The sequence below is a fragment of the Lycorma delicatula genome, chromosome 7 (genome assembly GCF_047948215.1).
Source record: "Lycorma delicatula isolate Av1 chromosome 7, ASM4794821v1, whole genome shotgun sequence".
Taxonomy (NCBI): Eukaryota; Metazoa; Arthropoda; class Insecta; order Hemiptera; family Fulgoridae; genus Lycorma; species Lycorma delicatula.
Genome location: NC_134461.1, coordinates 79,683,529 through 79,705,244, shown reverse-complemented (window position 1 = coordinate 79,705,244; position 21,716 = coordinate 79,683,529). Strand labels below are relative to the sequence as shown.

Sequence of the window (21,716 nt, the reverse complement as noted above, 5' to 3'; positions counted from 1 at the left end):
TCAAATTTTCTGCACTACCATCACAATTTAATCTCTACTAACATGGAAACATCTCTGATTAATTATCATCCAAAATCTCATCAAAATCACCTCAATTTACAAACTGGGTAAGAATTGCATGCCATGATTTATGCCAAAATTTCTTTTATCTAAAACCTACTGTATGATCATAACAGATGCAGTTAAAACTTTTAAAATTGTTATATTTCCATGTTTTCAACAAGAAAATATCTTTAAAATGATGAGTAATAATATACAGATTGGTGCGCGCACGCACACATGCACACACACACCTTATTATTAAAAAAAAAAATAAAAAGTAGTCACCTATTTTCTTTAACAATATATGATGTTATATATTGAAGTAATTGATGATTCTCTTGTTGAAGAGTTTTCTTTGTTTGTTCTGTAGTAACATTATTTGCGGATTGCTTTTCTTTTTCACCTACTGCAGTATCTTTTTCTGTAGTTGAAGTTGATGTAGCAGTAGAAGTAGTAGTAGCAACTGTAGTTGTAGTTGTAGGCACTACTGTGGCAACAATTGGAGCTGTTACTGTTGCATTTGTAGCGGACAAACTAGTAATGGTCGTGCTAGTACTAGTATTTGTTGCGACACTCGGCGTTACTGACACAATAGCAGCTGAAGTTGAAGTTGATGTAGAAATAGTTGCTGTAGTTGATTCAGCTGTCGTAGACAAACTGACCGTTCCAACTGAAGATGAAGTAGATGCCATTGCAGTATTTGAGGTAGCCGTACCAGTAGTTATAGTAGTTCCAGTCGACGAACATACTGGTAATAATGATACATTTGATGGCGCTGTAGTAGGAGTGGTTTCAGATGTTGTCTCTTTACTTAATATAACATGATGTAACCACTTGGATAATTTGCTTGCTTCTACAGATGGCAAACGTAAGACTGAACTGCAAAGTCTTTCTAAAGCTTCATCACCTGGATTTTTTTCAGCTGTTAAAAACAATATTAATAAAAGTTTTTTATAATAATATCTATAAACAAGTACATTTTAAATATGAATTGATCTCTCAATGAACTTTTAACAAACAAATTAGAAATGCAATAATAACTATGAATGGAGTTCTAGGAAAGGCAATTATCTGCATCTCATTACATCCTGGCAAATCTACCATTTACAATAAGGATTTTACACCATGATAACCAGACAAATATCAATAGTTGAAGCAACAAAAGTAAAACAAGGCAAGTTTAGTTTCCAGCCTCCGTGGTATGAGTGGTAGCATCTTGGTCCCGGGTTTGAATCCCGGTCAGGCTTGCCACTTTCACACACACTACAAATCATTCATTCTGAAAAAAAAATTTTTTTTCTAGACACCAACCAAAAAAAAAACTGATGAAATTTAATAATGTAAGACTCTAAAATAAAACTGTTGTGTGTGTGATCCTTAACTTTTTGATAAATAAAATTAGATGAAAAATTGTTTGATGTTAACCTATCATATCTCTTTCAAATATCTACTTTGTACAATATAGTATTTTTTATTAATTTATGTTTAATTCATGACTGATCAATTTGACTATCATATTTTACTACACCTTATAGTATATATCTTACTTCCTTTTCTACCAACACAATTATTTACAATAAAAGATTAATCTACTGTGAGAGTAACTCACATGCTAGAGCAAGAAGACAAATTACCCCAACCTATCCTGGGTAGACGATACTTCTTACTACTCACAACTTAATCATCAATACTGGTTCCATAGCTATACAACTCACCCTGTAGATCCTAATAATTCTGAGGATTTTGAAACACTGATGATACAGTCGTTCATTCTTGGTGTGTACCATCTCAAGGACTCTGCTTCAGGTCCAGTGATTGTATAATAAGCCTAATGGATCTGAAGTAATGTTGGGTAAAGCCTCCATTGTGTCATTCGGTAAAGTTTTATTATTATTATTATAATACTACAGTAGTATACAGTAACAGACAGTATTATGTCTGTGAGAACAATGACTATAATGAATAAAATTTGCTAGAAAAAATTTAACTGAGTAGTGGTAATCAACAAATAAAATAAATGAAACAATGTTAAATGATGCAATACTAAGAATTACTACTGTACTAGATCCAGAACAAATGATAAAAATGTTTAACTGAAAGAAATAACGAAAAGAAATAACAAAGATAACGATAAGAAATAACAAAAATCAATTTCTTTTAGTGAGAAATTTGCTTCTATCAGGCACCAACTTGAAGCCTTGGCCCATGAGGGGCCTGAATCTAGAGTAAAAATAATTACAACCATTGTCCAAAAAGTGATCATTTCTGAAACCAACAAAAGATCTATTATGGTGTGGAAAAAATGTCAAATTCAAATTCATATTTCAGCCAAATTGAAGTCTGAACTTGCGAGAGTAGTACTGGTCCTTACCACTCATAGCAGTCTAAAAAGACGTACTATAAATCTAGAGCATCTTGCATTTAATCTCATTTTTTCTGTTTTGTTTCTCAACAGGCCAAGGTTGGAGCTCTCACATTCCACTTGATCCAAAGCTGAGCTAGATCTCTGGCTCCTGACAAAGTCCCACTGAATGGAGGGAAAATTGATTTGTTTAATCTTCAGATGGCCAAGTTTATAAGGGCAAGCGGTCAATCAGCTATATTGGAGTTATTTGATGTCCTTTAGCAGTATGTTAGGAGGGGGAGTCTCTACTTTAAATCCCAAGTCCTCTTGATTGTGAGACTGGAATGCTTGCCAGTTGGCTCCTATGACTTGATGATATGTATAAATAAGCTACCTAAATCAATAGAAAATCTTTAAATGGAATTTACTCAGAAACTGGGCCAAATTGGTAGCTGCCATTTTGGAATTAAATTAGGGATACCCTCTTACCATACCGTAAAAGGGCATCCGTAACCTCTGTCATAAGCCAATTGCCTGCCCTTGTTACTAGAAACTGGACTTTAATTCATACCTTATTAATCATTGAAGGATGATCTGAGTGCATAGTCTAATTAAAGTTAGAAATGGGAAAACTAGCGAGTTTTTACATGAAACCTTCAGTATTAGAGGAAGGCACAGGGATCGCACTTCCACAAATCGATTAATTTGATAGTTGAAGGTTGTAAGTTATGGTAGATGGTTGTGGTTAGAAGAGGTCATATGAAGGTGATAGTAAGCTGTTTTAATACGAGGTGTGCTCAAAAACTAACAAGAATTTTGAAATTTCACGGGTTGTATTAGTCCAATTCTTGGGATTTTTTGGTTCTTGTACTGGTAAACATGTCTGAAAAGTATCTGTACATTTTTAGTCTGTTGTCAGCTGTCAAAAGGATAGCAAATGTTTTGGTACGATCGGCGATTTTTTATTTGTATAAATAATGAATCAGAGAATTTTTATTAAATGTTGCTATAAGAATTGAATTAAGTGTAGCAATGTTTTAAAAATGTTAAATATTGCTTTTGGTTAGTCTGCTATGAGTAAAGCAAGGGTTTACGAGTGCTATAAGCGTTTCCAAGAAGGTCGTGATGACATTAAAGATGACAAGCGCGCCAGACACCCCAGCACATCAACAACTGATGAAAACGTGGAAAAAGTGAAAGAAATAATGAATGATCGCTGAATCAGAGAAGTCACTAAAGATGTTGGGATATCAACTGGCTCATGCCATGAAATTTTTTTGGATGTTTTGGGTATGAAACATATGACTCCAAAATTGTTGAATTTCAAACAAAAATGGCAGCGAATGAAAGTTGCTCAGGAGTCGCTAAATGAAGTCAACAATGATGCAGAACTACAGAAATGTGTCATAACAGGTGATGAATCATGGGTTTACAGATATGATATCAAAAATAAGGCTCAATCGTCCCAGTGGAGGCATTCTGGATCACCAAGACTGAAAAAAGCTCAGCAAATGTGAAGGTAATGCTCACCATATTCTTCGATTTTAACGGCATAATGGATTATGAGTTCTTGTCACAAAGTCAAAAGATCTATAAGGAGTATTACCTACAAATTCAACAAAACACCTGGATTTGTGACAAAACAATTCAAGGCTTTTGCACCATGATAATGCTCCAGCTCACACTTCATTGCTTGTTCATCCATTTTTAGCCAAAAACAACAACACTGTAATGATACCCCCAGCTGCCACATTCGCCAGAGATGGCCCTGTGTGACTTTTTTCTATTCCCAAAAATAAAGAAAACCTTTAAGAGTCGTCGTTTTACAAGCATAGATGAGATTAAAAGCAAATAGCTGAAAGAGCTAAACACCATTTCAAAGATCAAGTTCCAGAAGTATTTCAAGGAATGGAAAAAGCACTGGTGTAAGTGTATAATATCTAATGGGGACTAATTTGAAGGGGATAACAATAATGTATACAAATAAATAAAATTCTTTCCAAAAAATAAAAATTCTCGTTACTTTTTGAACACACCTCGTACATTGATGGAAATGTCTGCTAAGGCATCTACATCGGTGGCATCCTGACGGTGGTCAAATTGATGATTGTGTTGTGCTATCAAGTTTAGAGGGTCTAAAATATGACCTTCAGTAAAGCCCATCAGGTCTAGGAACAGAGGGAGTGGTGTGACAACCAGGATCATCACAAGGCAGGTGAGGCAGAACGGCTACTTAATAGTGTCTTTTATTGTTGATTGTTAAATCACAATGACACTATGTAGAAAAAAAGGAAAATACAATTACTAGTTGTAATGTATATAGAACTTTTTTTTTATTTAGAAAAATCAAAATCTTCAATAAAAGTTTGACTTCTTATGAAACAGATTAAAACATCAAATTTCATTATATTCTCCTCTCACTTCCATAATTTACTGTATAGGTAAATTTACTGTATAGGTAAATTTACTGAAAATAAAATAAATCCTTTCTAAATGCCTCAATATTTTAGGAGGAAAGGATTCTGATACATCCTGAACAGCCTGATACAGAATACTTGGAATATAAATTATATATATTAAAATTATAAATTATTATTATTATGTATATAAAATAAATGTGTATATATATATATTCACATTTATTTTATGTACATGTAGAAAAGCATTGCAAGCACTTTAATATGACATTACAACTCTGAAAAATAAGCAAGTTCAAAATGGCATTTCCAAGAGTTCCATGTGCATAAGTTAAACATACTAATTTGGTAAAACACTAAATAAAATATTTTGAACAGTCATTTAAAATAACTTATACTTAATTTATAAGGTAATAAGTTTAACATGTTATTTTAGTATATTAAATACTCTACTGAAGTCTGCTTCTAAACATAATATTAATTTAAAAAGTACAATAACATACCGATACTGAACAGTTTATTGAAGAACTGGAGAACACGTGTACCATATGCAGCCAAACCGCGTGTCTTAGGACTTGCAATAGAAAGTAAAATCAACAAAAGATCATGATTTTGTGTTCCAGAATTATCAAAGAAATGATCTAAAGCTTTCCGACCAACTGGTTTTTCTAAAAGACTTTCCATCCATACTAAACACTCCTGAAGTACTTTCTCATTATGTGAATCACTAAGAAACAAATTAAATAAAAAATGTTATAAACAAATGAATCATGTAACAAAATAATAATATTAATAAAAACAATATCACATCAAACTAAATAATCTGTTCTATAAAACAACTAGCAAGTTTTTTAATCTTATTCTTTCAAAATTTTGTGAAACCCATGTGTCAGTTATCTTAATAACTCAAATTTATTTTATAAAAAATTTAAACTAATATTTTTTTAATGTACTTTTAAATATGTTATCAAATACAAATAAATCCAGCATGCATTTTGGATAGACTCCACACTATGTGGTTATTTATAACTTCCCGGCTTAAAAAAAAACTGCAATGTTAATATTTTTGCTCTGATCTTTTGGCTCATCAAATACTGATGGCTAGCCATTACTAAACTTTGTTTGATTGTTTGATGTATATGACAACTGGTCCGAATGACTGCACTATACAGTCTGTATGTTTTTGTAAATTTTGCATAATTTTTTTGCCAATAACTGAAACGCTCCTCATCTTGCATAAATATTAACAAGTACTCATTTCAACGCACTGCCACCCTACATCACAAACTTCCACCGAGGCCAGATGATATCATTTGCCTACAAGGAGGAATAATCACATTTCACTCCACAACTTGTAAAGAGGCTTGAGCAAAATTTATGGTGGACATTTGAAACAGATATTTTCATTTGAACATATTTCTATTTCAAAAACTGTGCCAAACAGACAAATATACAAGTTATTCTAATGTAATATTATGTTATTATAAATAAATTATACATATACATAAAATAATTCAAATATAAATCAAGAAACTGAAACATCACCAAATTCCTACCTATCAACAAAGTTAAAGCACTGATTTAAATTGAAAGCATTAATTGCAAAAATGATCAATACCTCTACAAGAAACAAGAATTGAACTAACAAGATTTTTTTACAGGATGTGTTTAATCATTACAAATCTAGAAATATATAAAATCAAATAGCTGAAAGGGAAAAATACTATACAGCCTAAAAAATTAATCTTAACAGTTAAAAAACACTAACAATATCCATTCACTCAGTCCACTATAATTTTAAGATAATGTAAATTTCCTTCCATCTCTAACAAATAGAAATAAGAAAAGCAAGGTTACCTCATTACGTTTTCTTTTTGAAGCATTATTTCACTGACAAGTTTAATGCTATTATCCATTCTTTTTTTTGTGCTAGTCTTTTCACTTCAACATATTAACTAAATTCCTAAACTTATTAATTTTTTCTTATTTTACAATTTTTAAGTGTATATTTCAATATTTATACATCTTTCTAACACTAAAAAAAATTTAAACATCCACCACCAACTTACTCTTATTTATAATCTTTAAAAGATTATAAATAAATTTTTGCCATTTGTCCTTAAGACCTCTTCCAAACTTTACCAACCACCTAATTTTTAATAGTTCATTTCAAAACCCTTCTTCTCCCTTTCTGAAATCATGATCAATTTCTTCCCTCTTCCAGATCCAATCAGATAATTTTTCTTTTCTAATCAGTCCTACTACTTATTCATGTCAGCTATAAGCTGGCTTATTTATGCCAGCTTATTCATGCTTTGCTCTCTCTCTTTAGAAAAGGTTCTCTACTCTCCACCCATTCCAAACATATAATTACATGTCTGCTTAATTTCTCTTACTTTTTTCTACTCACCAAATATATACTTTCAGTAATCATACTTTTCTCAACCACACTGCACCTCCCCTCAACCAGTCTTCATTTTGTTGTAGCATTTTCAATTAATTTAGTTTTGTGTGTAGATATGTCTTTCTGTCTTCACCATCTTTTGAATCTTAATACTTTGATGTTGACTTATCAATTAATTATATATAATCAAACATATTTTCTTCAAACTGGTTTTCTACAAACTGCTACCTTCCTCCTACCCTCTTGTCTTAATTATTCCTATTTTGTAAATGTATAATTAATTTTTAATTAAATCAATATAGAGACCTGTGGTAAGTAAGCATGTACTTATGATTTATTCAGATTTTAAATTTAAATTGTCTTTGTTTTATTTATTTATTTTTTTTTTTTAATTGCCCAGTTTATCATAAAGTGGTAAGATCAATTTCTGCTCCTGAATACACTTTACAGTTCATAATTTATTATATTATTTATATATTTTCTTATCTTTTCTTGTTTCACTAATGTATATATACTTCTATTATGATTTTCTAAAAGAGTGTTTACAATCAATCACTGGTTTATACTAAGAACAATATTATAAAATCATAGTTCCTTTTTCATTTCACTGACGCAATCCACTGTCCCAACTACTTTCCCTTCTCATTCTTTTCCTACTAAGCAATTTGATTCCCCATTATTATTACATTATCACCTCCTTTTCTAATAACATAACTTTTTCCATATTACATACATTTATTTATATGCTCATCAGGCTACAGATTTTGGCTGAGATTGATGTGATTTTGCAGTAAGCCAATACCATAACATAGAACAATCATTATCACCTTTATCTTTTACAGTAATAATAAATAAAATAACATAAAAAGTAAAGACTTACCTAGATGTAAGAGCTGCATCTGCATAATAAACAAGTAAAGTATAAATATGATCCAGCACAAGTCTATAAACCTTATCCTGATGTTCATCAGATTCAGGATCACCCAAGATACGTTCTAAAGTGCGAATTGCCATGTCATAAAGGTATTCTGTACAAACATCTAACGTCAATGGTACCAATACTTGGACTGCTTGATCTTTCAAATGTTCACATTTCCTTTGAAAAAGGTTAAGAGAAATTTTAAAAATAAATAAAAACATATACTACATTAGAAAATGTGGATATAACTACATAATAATGTAATAAGGTAATTTTAATTATAATTTGCAATAAAAACATTAAAAACACAACAAAAATAGACAGGAATCACTGGAGTGCATTTTAAAAAGAGGGAAAAAGAATAAAGTAAACTGTGTAATGAGACAGTTTGATATAAATTTTAAGTAAAAATTGAAATGGTAATCATACACCAAAAGAATAAGGTAATACTTTGAATAATTGTGGCACATTTCCATTCAAAGTAAAGCAATAATAAATTTAGTTTTCATCATCAAACCAAAAGGTTATTGAAATGAAAAGCTGTTTTTTTTAAACTTATATTTTTACTGCAAAAATAATTGTACTTATACTAACAATACACAACTGCTGCACTAATTGAATATAAATATAAGCTATTATTTTATCCCAAAAAAAAAATCATCTTACAAATATTAAGAACAGCTTCCAAGGATCTTCTTTAATGCAAAAAAATGGATAATTATCATATTTTTCAGAACAGATTAATATTTATAAAGTTTCTTTTAAAGACTTACATGCTGAAAAAATGTTTTTAGTATTAGGAAATTTGAAATGGTTATTTCATACCTGATAAAACTTATTTAACTATTATGCTTTCATAGTAATACACACAGATCTGTATCTTCCCAATTGATCACATCCATGTTTCCTATTGTAGTGTTTTTAACCACTTCAGAAATGAAGTATGCAATCTATTTATTCATTTCATTTCAGCATATCAAACTGAAATGTTTTACAGCTAATGTTGGAATGTTATAAACCATATTGAATAGAAAAGTACAACTTTTTAAAAATATGTTATAAATGTAAAACATACATGTTTAAATTTTCAAAAGATTGGTGGTAAACTAGTGTCTTGTTAGTCCAACACATACAGGGACCAGATTGTTGGATTATAGAAAATTGTCAGATTACTGGATTTTGAATAAAAAATCAAAATTCTAGAAAAGCTCACCACATTTATTGATCTGATAGCTTAAACTCAATAACAATATACAATAGTAAAAAAAAATTAATTACAAAATATAAATTTTATTGAGGATTTAGGTATTATACTTGTTTATTATTAATTATTATTATTATTAATTATTAATAAAAATGTATTATCAATATTAATTATTAATTGTTTATTATTCACTAAAAAATTCTTAATCAATATCTTAATTTAGTGAGCAACATAGGATGGGAATTTAATTTTGAGCATAAAAGAGTGGTAATCGCAAACTATAAAGAATACACCCCAAAAGTGGAATGTAACAGCTAAAGAGTGGATTGGTGGTTTTTAGGTTTATTTAACAATAAAGGAATATAACTAATTAGAGAAGAAATCAACAAACTAGATAAGCGTGCAAATTTATTTTTGAAAAGTGTAGGTAGTAGGATCTACCATTCTGGTTTTAGATCCTAATAAAGATAAAATTCAAGATTTTTATCTTGAATTTAGAAGATAAAATTCAAGTGAATAAGATGATACAGCCAAGTAAATGGAGTGGAGGAAGAGAAGATACCTAGGAGAATGCATGAAATGAAGTCTCATAAAGGACAATGAGGAACAAGTGGCTGAAGGAAGTGGAGGAAAGCATAGTAACAATGGAAGGAGTTTAAAAACATATGTTATGAAAGGGCAGAAAGAGATGGAAGATTAGTTTGAAACAGACCTGACAAACAACTGTAAAGTGCACATAATATATATGATATATATATCATGTAAGTGTACATGTAATTTATATATTATTGGACAAGGTTGTAAAATTACTTACATTTTAGTGGGGGAACTAAAAACTAAAAACATCCTTTTTTTATAAGTAAACAAACTAAAGGACAGATTATTACTAAATTAAAAAAAATTAAGAGCAACGATACTTAAATATTAAGGAAATAGGAAACATTTAAAAAAACTACAAAAGAAATAAAGTAAAATAAAACAAACAAAACTAATGAAAAACAGAGACAGACAACCGAGCAAAGTAAAGACCATATCAACCTATCATATTTAAGGATTCGAAGACCCGAAGATATAACTCAAAATAAAATAATAATCTTGGAAGCATCCAAGGCAGTTTACATTAACCTTAATTTCAATATATATTCTGTGGTTACAATTATTTACATATATTTAATGTAATCTCTCAGCAGTAAATAATTTTTAAGAAGTACTAAAAAAAAACACTTCAATCACATTAAACAAAATAAATTAAAAATGTTTAAGAAGAAATGTTTAGAAGAGAACTAATTTTTTTTAAATAACTACTTACATGATATGTTCACTGATAAATGTTATCAAAGATCGTAACAAATGATTCAATGAAGGATTTATAGTAAAAACACTCTGACTTGATAAACTTGATATGTGGGCGTTAACTACAGCCAATATAAAACTTTCACCAGGTATTATGTCGTTTGCGTAAGTATTCTGAAAATATTTTTAAAAACCAATTTATGTAACAATATGAACACAGCAACAAAATTTACAATGAAGTTTGTTTTTTCTATATTCGCAAAAGTGAGATCAAAATATGAAATTTAAAAAGAAATCAATCATAATATTAGATTATTTACAGTAAATTTTTAGTAATTATTTAAACAAATCCTTAGCATTACAAACATAGAAAATTAATAATTCTTAAGTTTAATATTTTCCTTCTGTCAAATTTATAAATTAAATTGAACTTTTGGTTTAAAGTCTTAATAAAACAACTTAGCACAAGAATATCTGGTTATTATACTTTTAAAACAATTAGAGCTATGATATTTTCAGTTATCAGAATTTTCTTGTAAATGGTGCAATTTTAGTAAAAAGAATATTTTTTTACACAATACAATAATAATTTTCTATAAAGGATAAATATTTACCGGTCTTTTCAAAGTTCAATAATACACAACTAGATACGAATAATTTTTTAATAGCACAATAGACCAAACTCCATTGAAAAAAAGAATCATTTAACTATACTGAATTGCTTTAATTTTTTTTTTTATAAATCCATATACACCTGAAAATTGTTACATTTTATACATACATCAAAGCTAGCTTTCTCTATTTCAGTGAACTGAATTCCATATTTTATCATCAAATGTAATTTAAACTTCAGAAAAATGCATTTAATATTGAAAAATATACCAAGATAATATTATTATTATTATTATCAATTATTATTTACCCATGGGAACTCTGAAACATTATTTGCATTCCATTTTTCCAAAACTGATCGAACTGATGATGGTAATAAGTTATTAAGAGCAGTCGCAAGTGACTGTGTCTTAGTATTACGAGATGAACAAACAGCCAACACACTACGAAAAGCTAAAAAGTCACGAGTTGAAAAGTTTCCTTCACTGCCTTCCTCTGAACCTTCATTTATTTGATACATTAAACTTGACCTGAAATCAATGAAGTTAAAAACTGTAATTAACTAAGAGATTATGATGTAAAAACAACCTACTTACGTAGCGTACATACAAGAGAATAAAGCTAATCAATACTTGTACCATATAATCAATCAAATTCAAAGAGAGAATTTTTTTAACTTATTATTAATATCTTAACTAATTAAATTAACTTTTTTAATTTTTTTTTATAAAATGCCTAAAAGTATTACAAAATACCATATGTATGAAAACATGGTAAGGTTTAAAACTGTTTATTAAGCAGTTTTAAAATAAAGCTCAAAAATGCAATAATACAACGGAATAAGAAATAGAAAGAGAACAACTGTGAATAATTGAAAAAAGAAACACGACAAAATAAACTATTGATTTCTGATGTCAAAGTTAAGTGCCGACTGAAGGGTGAATCATAATTTGCATAAGGCCCAGTGACACTCCTGTAATGACACTATTAGAATGGAAAAGCATATTATGATCACTTAGATAGAACATACTGATTAATATACTAAACAACTTAATATCTCCCTATTTACTTACCATTTTTATTGAAATTTGTCTTTTTAATTTTATTATAATTATTTTAAGTACTCAAATAATTTTAACATATGATCTATATCGACAAGTTAATTAAAATGGTACTTAGTTATATTACAATCCCACCTATTTGAAACAGTCCCTCTTTAAAGCAGAAAGTTGTTTTAAGTCTTGGTAATTTCTATTTTTATTTCAGTAAGGTTTTACAGTACCGCATTTACTTCTTTTTACATTATTAAAAAAATTATAAATAAATTTTTTAAATTATTGTTGAACAATAATTTTTATTTTCAACCTGATAAAGCACTTGGAAGAAACCTAGCTAGTTTAAGATTTAAACCAATAACTTTCCATAATCCTCAGGTGCTGGTGTAATCTTTTGAAATATCACCATAAAATACTTTTTATCTGTAAAAATCAATTCAGTCTGTTCATTAAATGTATAGATCTGCTTAATAACCTATTTATATTAATGCTTTCCCAGCCTCATTCAGTTAAGTAAGTGACTATACAATCAACATACCCCTGTACAATGACTATATATTTTCGGCAATACATTGAGTACCTACAATTTGTTCCTTTTGGCCAAATGATGAATTCAGAGTTCTACAGTATTTTTTTTTAAGCCAAAAGAAAGTGTGTGTAATATCAACAACTGGAGCTGTGTTACAACTCCGATAGGTTACCATCCTGACAAATCAAGTTGCAAAAAAAAATGATGCAGTTTTTTTTAAACAAGATTACTGATCAATCCACACATTCACAATTAATCATTAGTTCTTTACGACTTGGCCTAGTTCCAAAAATGGAGTTGCAATGGAAGAACCTGTTGAAAAGAAAGATTTGATGAAGCTGTTCATCAGGCTTCTCTTGTTGCAAGTTTTTTATGTTGAATGAAAGCCAATGTAGATAGAGAAACTAAAAATTGTTTGGCTAAACTGAGAACCTTTTAATACAAACTCATATGAGTACTATTGTCCCATGTAAATACTAAATTTTATAGTAAAAATATGAGCCAATTAAAATAGACTAATAGTAAAACTAAAACCTAAATATAACTGTAGGTGAAAATCCTGTTCTTAGTTATCACCTATCTGGATCAATAGTTTAAACCAGACTGCTTCTGGTCCAAAACCATCTAAATAAACAGTGTTTTAGTATAAGTAACTATCTTTGAACTTGATTTATTCTTACAAAAAAAAATACTTACCAACTGCAAGTAAGAATGACTTCAGTAAGACGTAGAACATGGGGCATTAACTCATTTGCAAGTTCATTTTGTACACCAATTTCACTGCAAATGTCCATTGCCCTATAAAAATTAAAAAGTTTACTTTAAAATAGTAAAAAATATACTCCTGAAATACACATTTATATTAAACAGGTGTGGGATGACTTTCCATCAAACATCAGACATCCAGATAAATTAATTGGACATCATACATTTTTCTAATTAATAAGTTTTTAAATATCTTTATGAATTTCTATTCCTGTCTCTTCACACAGAACACACACAAGAGACAAATATTAACATTAATCAAACATATTATAAAAAAAGGAGTGTACTTTTAAAAAAAAAATTATTTCATTTTATTTACATCACAATAAATAAAAATCAAAAAGTTATTTTATTCAAAATCTGAAAACTTCCTGTAAAATTTATTGCTATAAAGTTACTAGCGCAAATATCCCCCACACTGACAGTTTTCCATTTTCGTTTCTAGAGAATCTCATAATAAACATACGCTTAAAACTAAACTCCTGTTAATAAACTAAAAAAAATTACAGTGGGATTATCTGAACACAGATTTTCCAGATATCCCAACTATCTGGACTGCTTCCATCCACACCAGGCCACTTAAAAAAAATGAATACACTATATAGAAGTATTTTATAACTAAAAACTTAATTCCTTTTTAAAAAAGGAGCTTCAAAGGAAATGTATTTTTATCAATTTTTGTTTTTAATTGACTTTTTTGCATTTAGTTCTGAAGTATCTTTTTAATTTTACTAAAATACAATTAATCTTATTTTTATATTTATCTTTTTATTAAGTGAAATACCCATAATCAATCTTCCACTGTACTATGAAATCGTTATAAATTATTAAAATACATTATATTGAAATTCTTGTTAAATATGCTAGGAAGGCACAGGAGATATAATGCATAAATTGTACAATTAAGTCTGTGGATAACTGCACTCGACTACTACCCATGGATCACTAACCTATCACTGCAGAAATGTTTATTTCTTTTTCTTGTTTAATTATACTTAACTAGCTCTACCCGCCACGCTTTGCTGTGGCACATTGTGGTTGCATGGATGAAAAATGAGAAACAAAACAAAGCATACGTTTCATAGAAGTTAATTTTGCAATACTTGTGGATGTACAATATTTTTTGTTTTTCCACTGTCTGCATAGATATAAAGGCTATCTGGTTTGCCGACTCGGGAACACGCAACATACAGTTGCCCATGTGAGAAGCAATCCGCTTCTAAATCTAAACCACTCAGTTCTAAAGATTGACCTTGAGCTTTATTGATTGTTATTGCAAATGCCAATCGAATTGGGAATGGCAATCTTTTAAATTAAAATGGTGTATCGGTCGGGATTACGGGTATTCGAGGAATGAGGACATCATCACCTTTGAAAGGCCCCGTTAAAATCTTTGCTTCCACTACGTTATTCATCAATTTCTTAACTGCAAGTCGCGTGCCGTAGCAAAGTTTTGGCTGATTAATAATCCACAACAGGATAATTGTCAGTTTTTGGTCGAACTGTTGCTGGAATCAATCTAATGAAGAATGTTTTCCCAGTTCCTCCTGGAACTGGAAAAACTCTTGGCGCATCCAAGAAGAAGGTCCCCCCCCCAACTCCGTCATTTATTTGCATTATGCGATCATAAATGCCTTTCTGTTCACGCGTTAATTTGGGAATGTTTGATTGGACATATGATTGAAGATCACCAATGTTGTAACTCTGTTCACGGCGTAAATCCACACCAAATGAAGCAATCGCAGCTCGGGTGGGTGCTGGCATTCCCAATTGACTAAGAACTTTATTTGCAATAGCTAAGCACTTGTCTTTAATATTTATCAATGCTTCGTTGTAAATGCCTTCTGTAAATTCCATGGTCATATTGGTATTTCCTAGGCGTACTCTATGCAAAATATCCTCAGCCATATGCGATCGCTATCTTTCCCATAACTCTGTGGCAAGCGGTCAATATAATTGCGAATAATACGCGAATTTGGTTTGGATGTGCAGTGTTGCACGCGTCATTAATACATATATCCCACTGTTGGTCGTTTTCTAATAAATTCAGACCTTGGTGAAAGGTGCAGCTCAATCACGACACGATCACACAAAACTACCTCGATTAAAGTGAATATTTAATTCAGATTGTATAATAATCTGAATCAGATGCAAATGGTTAGGTTTTTCTGTTTTTTTTTTGTAAATAAACAATGTAATTGTTTCCCAAGTGACTGCGGTTGTCGTTAGCTATAATGGCGAGTGTTCCCCTCGCTTGCAGCAGATGGCGCAGTCACTGGTACACAGCTGACTGTTTTCTCGCGGTTGTGGGTATGTGACTGATGCGAAAAATAGATAAAAACAATCTCTGATGCGGGTTATATATCGTGCTAAAATTTGAGCTCAATCGGTGCAGAACATTTTGAGTTTTTGAAGCGTACACAAACAAACTTAACATTTTTATATATAAAGATTTGTGGGCTGCGAAAAAAAGCCCTTAAGTCGTGCGAAAAAACACATCATTTTAAATGCTTACAAAAGCAGAGTAATGCTTACAAATTACAGAATAATCAAACGACGTTGATTTCAGATGTTAATAAACTGCTAATGTAAGTAGAAGTTGTGCTACTTCAGTTACAACGTGATTCTCGAGTATGAATCTACTAATGAATTACGGTCAACAAACAAAACCCCGCAGGTCAATTGAGAAAAAGGTGAGATTTTGATAAAAACGCGATTCGTAAAAAAATTACACGAATTTGAATTATTTAGAAATAGTTTAGCAATGTAAACGGTTATTGTCTTTGACAACGCTTCTTATCATTAAACGAAAAGAATGCCAGCCATGTTATAGAAAAACAATGATATCAAAATGTGGCTTAGTTCAAAGGGAATAATTTTTGAAGAGGTTTAAGTTAATGTTCAATCATTGCAAACGGTTTCGCGTATTAAAAGTAATTATAGTCCGTATAAAATTGGTTTGACACACAACGCCATATTGGTAAGTCGTGTTTTTATTCGGCTCCTAACGAATATGTTTGCCGGCCTTCGTGGCACGAGTGGTAACGTCTCGGACTTTAATCTGGTGGTTCCGAGTTGGAATCCCGGTCAGGCATGGCATTTTCGTACGCTGTAAATCATTCATATCATCATCTGAAGCAATGCATAACGCTGGTTTCGGAGGTTAGAAAAAACAAAAAAAAAAACGAATACTTAGTTGTGTGTTTTCAGTGTTACTATTTGTGAATTTTGTTCTTTGCTTTTACATAGCAAAGAACGCTAAATGACCAAAAAACGATTGTTTGGTCATATATATGTAAAAAAATAACCTAACAAAGGATTTTTTGGTCATTATGTAGGGATATTATTTTCTGTGTATTTGGTTATTTCTACTTTTTTTGTTTGCATAGTCTTAAGTCTATCTGGGCTATAAGAAAGTTGGGTGTTTTAATTTATTTACTGTAAGTCATCCTTCTTGGTGGCTTTTCTTTTTGTTTTGGTTTTTTTTTTTTTAATAAAATACAGATTTTAGTTAAATATAATTCAAAGAAAATCCTTACTTAATCAGTTGTGATTTTGTTACTTTGGCAACGTTCATACGGACTCTTTGTGATTGGTCGTTGTGTTTGACAGCGGCCATCTTGCATTGATCTGATTGGTTTTCCTTTGTTTACATTTCCATCTAATTTATTAGCCTCTTATTTATTAAAAAGCTGTACAAATTAAAAATAGATAGATAGATTTATTAAAAATAGATGAAAACAATCTTTGATGCGGGTTATATATCGTGCTAAAATTTGAGCTCAATCGGTGCACAACATTTTGAGTTTTTGAAGCCGTACACAAACGAACTTAACATTTATATATATATATATATAGATTAACAATGCCCATAATACTTGCATGTTGAGTACAGCACCAATCTTGTGAGCATATAATAGTAAGTACACTTTTTGACATTAAATTTTTTTTCTGGGCACACAGATTGTCATCAGCACCTGGACATGATGTTTATATAATAAATAAATATTAAAAATTAACAATTAAAAAAGCTGACAACAGAGTTGTAGAACTTTCCCGTCATGTGACTTACACACGCATACACACACAATTTAGCACATCAGTGCTGTACTAGCGTTCCTTAAGTTGCAGGGGGTGAGTATACCCACCTATAGCCACTAGTTTACAGCACTTTTTGGGGTGGGAATGTGATTTTGCAAACATTTTATGCAAATATTATTTTTTAATTAATAAATGTGCCTAAGAAAAATAAGACCTTAATTAGCCAAAATCTCAAGATACTGAGGGTGACCTTACTCTACAGCCTCACCGCCTCTATCTTTTAAGTTGAAAAGTTAATGGCATCAATGCCCCACATATATAAGTAATCTGACCATGTTTGGTCAAAATCAGTCCAGTAATTCTGGAGACATAAGGTGATTTAGAATGTGACACCAAACACAAACATCTGGAAAATTTCCAGCTGGTTTTTAGGTTTTTTTTTTGTTAGGTGTCAAAACGTCAAGCTCCTTTGAAAACTGCACATGCCCAAATTGGAATGATTTCAATACTTTCCCTTCTACAGCTATAGCTCTGCTAAAACCTTTTTGACATTAGAGAAAAAAAATCTATTATACTAACGATAACTTCTGTCAAATAAGTTTTAATTAAAGTGGCAAAGCACAGTGGATAAAATTAAATAGTTAATAACAAACTCTATTTAGCAGAAACTTCTGCTAAATAACGACAAGCAGCTAAGATGTAAACAACTTTAACTCACTTGTTAACATCTGGCGTATCTGAAGAAGTTAAAGCTGTATCTTCTGACAATACTTGTACTTTAGCAATAACTGCATCCATTAAACATAATTCCATCAAAGTTGGTAATTTTCTTCTTGGTACCATCCAAACTATAATAAAAAACAAATAACAAATTTTTAGATTAAAATGAATTCTTTTAATTTGTTGGCTTCCAGGCCAGTTCTGGTCTGCAATAGTTTTGTTCTAAAATAAGGTACAGAATGAAAGACTGATTTGAACAAAATGGTACGACAGAAAATTGGACAACTTTATCTTTTATTTCTAAATTTGTTTCATTTTTTTAAAATCACAAGGAAATTCTGACTCAAAAGTCACTGAACCTGCATTGCAGCAGATGGATCTTTCAGCTGCATTTATGAATGAGGAAAATTAAGACAATTCTAATTCTATTTTTAACATGATTTAGATCTTACACAGGTTGAGTCAAGCTATTCAAGTATGAGCAATAGACATAAAACGTTGTTTCATGGTCTTAGTTACAGGCTCTTTAAGATGTTTTTAGATAGAAAGTAATCTCTTTATTTACTACTAAAACAAATTACACACCATCATTTTTCTTTTATTCAAATTTTATCATATTCTTGGGTATAATTATTCATTCAATTTTGTTTAATAATATTGTTAAGTTAAATGTGCATCTAATAAAATTAAGACTGCAAACTCTACTCCATGTAAAATACAACATTATGTAAAGTAGTAAAGATAATTTTCTCTTGCGCAATACGACAAGCTTTTTGTTATATAAAATTAATTGATAACAGTTATATTTAGTTATCTTAGAGATGAAGCTTGTTTGATATACAAACTAATTCTTCAACTAAATATTTGGGTGTGATAAAGTAAAAAAAAAAACCACTTCAGCAACCCAACAAGAGAAATAAATTTTTAATGCAAGATACTTCAAAATTGTTGATATATACCTTCAGAAAAAAGCTATACTAAATGTTTACCATAGCAAACTGGAAAATAAGAAAGCACTAAAAAAAGTCTTTTACAAATGTAAGCACTCAAATTAATGACAAATGACATTTCAATTAGTGTAGTTTATGAGAAAATTGGATAAATGAAAAAATTATCATTTAAAATAATAAATTACTTAACTCTACGAAATGAATATTTCTACCACTGCGTAAAAATACCAAAGTGAAAAGTAAATACAATTGTTGATGAAAAGTGAGAATCCCCTATGATAAAAATACCACTGATAAAAATACTAATTTGAAGTGTTGTTAAGTATAATGTTAATTTGTTAAGTGCTCTTCACTACCATGTCTTCATTTATCTATCTACTTTTCAATAGGTAGTTATCTTTTTTAATTCCTCAGTAACTGATTGTGACTCATGTCATCTAGTTTTTTCAAATTTAAATATTTTATCAAATGAAAGCTATTGTATCAATTTATCTGAATCTTGACTAGTTCCTTCCCTTTTTATCATCTAAAGCTCTACATTAAAACTAACCAAAGTGAACATTTTTATCATTGTATTACAAAGCTTCTGAAAATTTATTTAAGAAAAAGTATTTAGCAAAAAAAAATTATCGTACCATCTGAATCCATTTGTTGTGTAAATGATGTAATTGTATTTTTGGCAATACAAATATCATGTTTTAAATTATTTACTTTTTCTGACACAGTCTTCAAAAGATTTTCAGCATATTGTGTATACATCCCTTGCTTCACCAAAGAATCCTTAAACAAAATTAATAAGAACATTAATAAAGAAAAACTATAATCATAATTTGTTCCATGACGGCAGAATGTTTCTCAATCATAATTGTTAATTCAATATATGACTAAAGAACCTTAAAAATTATATCTAACTACATAATCTAATTTAAAAAAAATAATAGTTGTAATTGTCTTTTTGAATTATTTAAATTAAATCAAGCTTTAGTATAGTATTAATTTAAACTTGCTACAAAAATACAGTATATATCTATCAAGGATAAAGTGATATGCAGCTTCTAATTCCTAATTTAAAAATCTTCCAAAGCTTTGAAAGCACTGATACATAGTATCCAGTGTGAATAAAAACGAATATAAAACAGAATAATTCATTGTCATTCAGTAGATTATAACAAAATTCTGATCAAATTACAGCAACTTAATTTCATCATTAACTTTAAAAAAAATGAAGTACCTTCATCCAACTGATGAATGTTTTATGGCCAGCACGAGGACCCCATACTAAAGAATGTAACAAAATCGGAGAATGTGATGGACTAGATGACTCTACACTGCCAAGTGCAAGTTTATCAAGGTATGGTGTGGATGGTGGCAACTGAAGCAACAACCTGAAAATAATTTAACATTAAAACAGTCAATATATTTATATTATGTAAACCATAAGTAATGAGAATATGAATTAATAAGCCAATGAATATAAACACATAAAGGAAGCTATAACCAGAATGTTGTAACTATAACAGATAACTACATAAGTGAAAATGAAATAAAAATTATAACAGTAATATCTAAAAAGTGTTTATAGAAAGAGTTAGTCTCAAATTTCTGACTTTTTTGAAAATTTCATTTTCAAATTTCTGAAAATGCTATTAATTTCTTTTTTACATCTTGTTGAAGATCATTTCTCTAATATCATCAAATCGATAATTCCGAACACAGCTGATGTTCTTTCATTTTTATTAATCTTAGTGTTTCTATTGGAATTTTCTCACCAATATTAAAAAGAGGAATTGTTGTGCCAATCCCAAAGTAAAGTAGCACATTTAATATGACACTTTGTCATCGATACCTTTGCTTTCTGCTTTTTCTAAAATATTGGAAATGTTTTTTATCAGACAACTTTTTTTTTTAATATAAAGTATAGTTTTTTTTTTTGCCAAAAATCATCAATATGGTTATTTTGATAAAATGAATACAGACTCTGCTTTACTGCATTATGTAAATTATATTAATAGTTGTTTAAATAATAAAAACTTTGTAAATATAAAAAGACGTACAGTAACAAATTTGGGGTTCCACATGCTCTTATCCTTGGGCCAATTTTGTTTCTAATAATATCAGAATGATATTATTAATATTATTATAATATTAAACATATTATATTTTAACAGTTTTTCTGATTGACAGTTTAAATGACCTTTGCAAAGAATATTTGCCTTGGTTTATGTCAGTAGTAGTTTGGACAATAATAAATACAAATATGCTTGAGGAGGATTAGATTGCAAAATAAATATAATGAATTTTTCTATAAATAATTGTAAAAATGTTTTTTTTTTTTTTTTTTGTCTTCAGTCATTTGACTGGTTTGATGCAGCTCTCCAAGATTCCCTATCTAGTGCTAGTCGTTTCATTTCAGTATACCCT

The 21,716-nt window shown here is 29.8% G+C and overlaps 1 protein-coding gene across 8 annotated transcripts in view; it reads right to left on the bottom strand.

The window, feature by feature from the left end:
- The window catches only part of poe (E3 ubiquitin-protein ligase-like protein poe), a 216,588-nt gene that overhangs the window by 132,478 nt on the left and 62,394 nt on the right, over nucleotides 1-21,716 (bottom strand). For all 8 annotated transcript variants that reach the window (XM_075371905.1, XM_075371903.1, XM_075371908.1 and 5 more), the window contains 9 exons: nucleotides 20,527-20,680; nucleotides 19,931-20,075; nucleotides 18,344-18,473; nucleotides 13,516-13,617; nucleotides 11,546-11,765; nucleotides 10,640-10,797; nucleotides 8,088-8,303; nucleotides 5,307-5,530; nucleotides 328-964 (listed from right to left, as the gene is read on the bottom strand). In XM_075371905.1, the coding sequence (XP_075228020.1) occupies nucleotides 328-964; nucleotides 5,307-5,530; nucleotides 8,088-8,303; nucleotides 10,640-10,797; nucleotides 11,546-11,765; nucleotides 13,516-13,617; nucleotides 18,344-18,473; nucleotides 19,931-20,075; nucleotides 20,527-20,680 (1,986 nt within the window). The remainder of the gene's footprint in view (nucleotides 1-327; nucleotides 965-5,306; nucleotides 5,531-8,087; nucleotides 8,304-10,639; nucleotides 10,798-11,545; nucleotides 11,766-13,515; nucleotides 13,618-18,343; nucleotides 18,474-19,930; nucleotides 20,076-20,526; nucleotides 20,681-21,716) is intronic.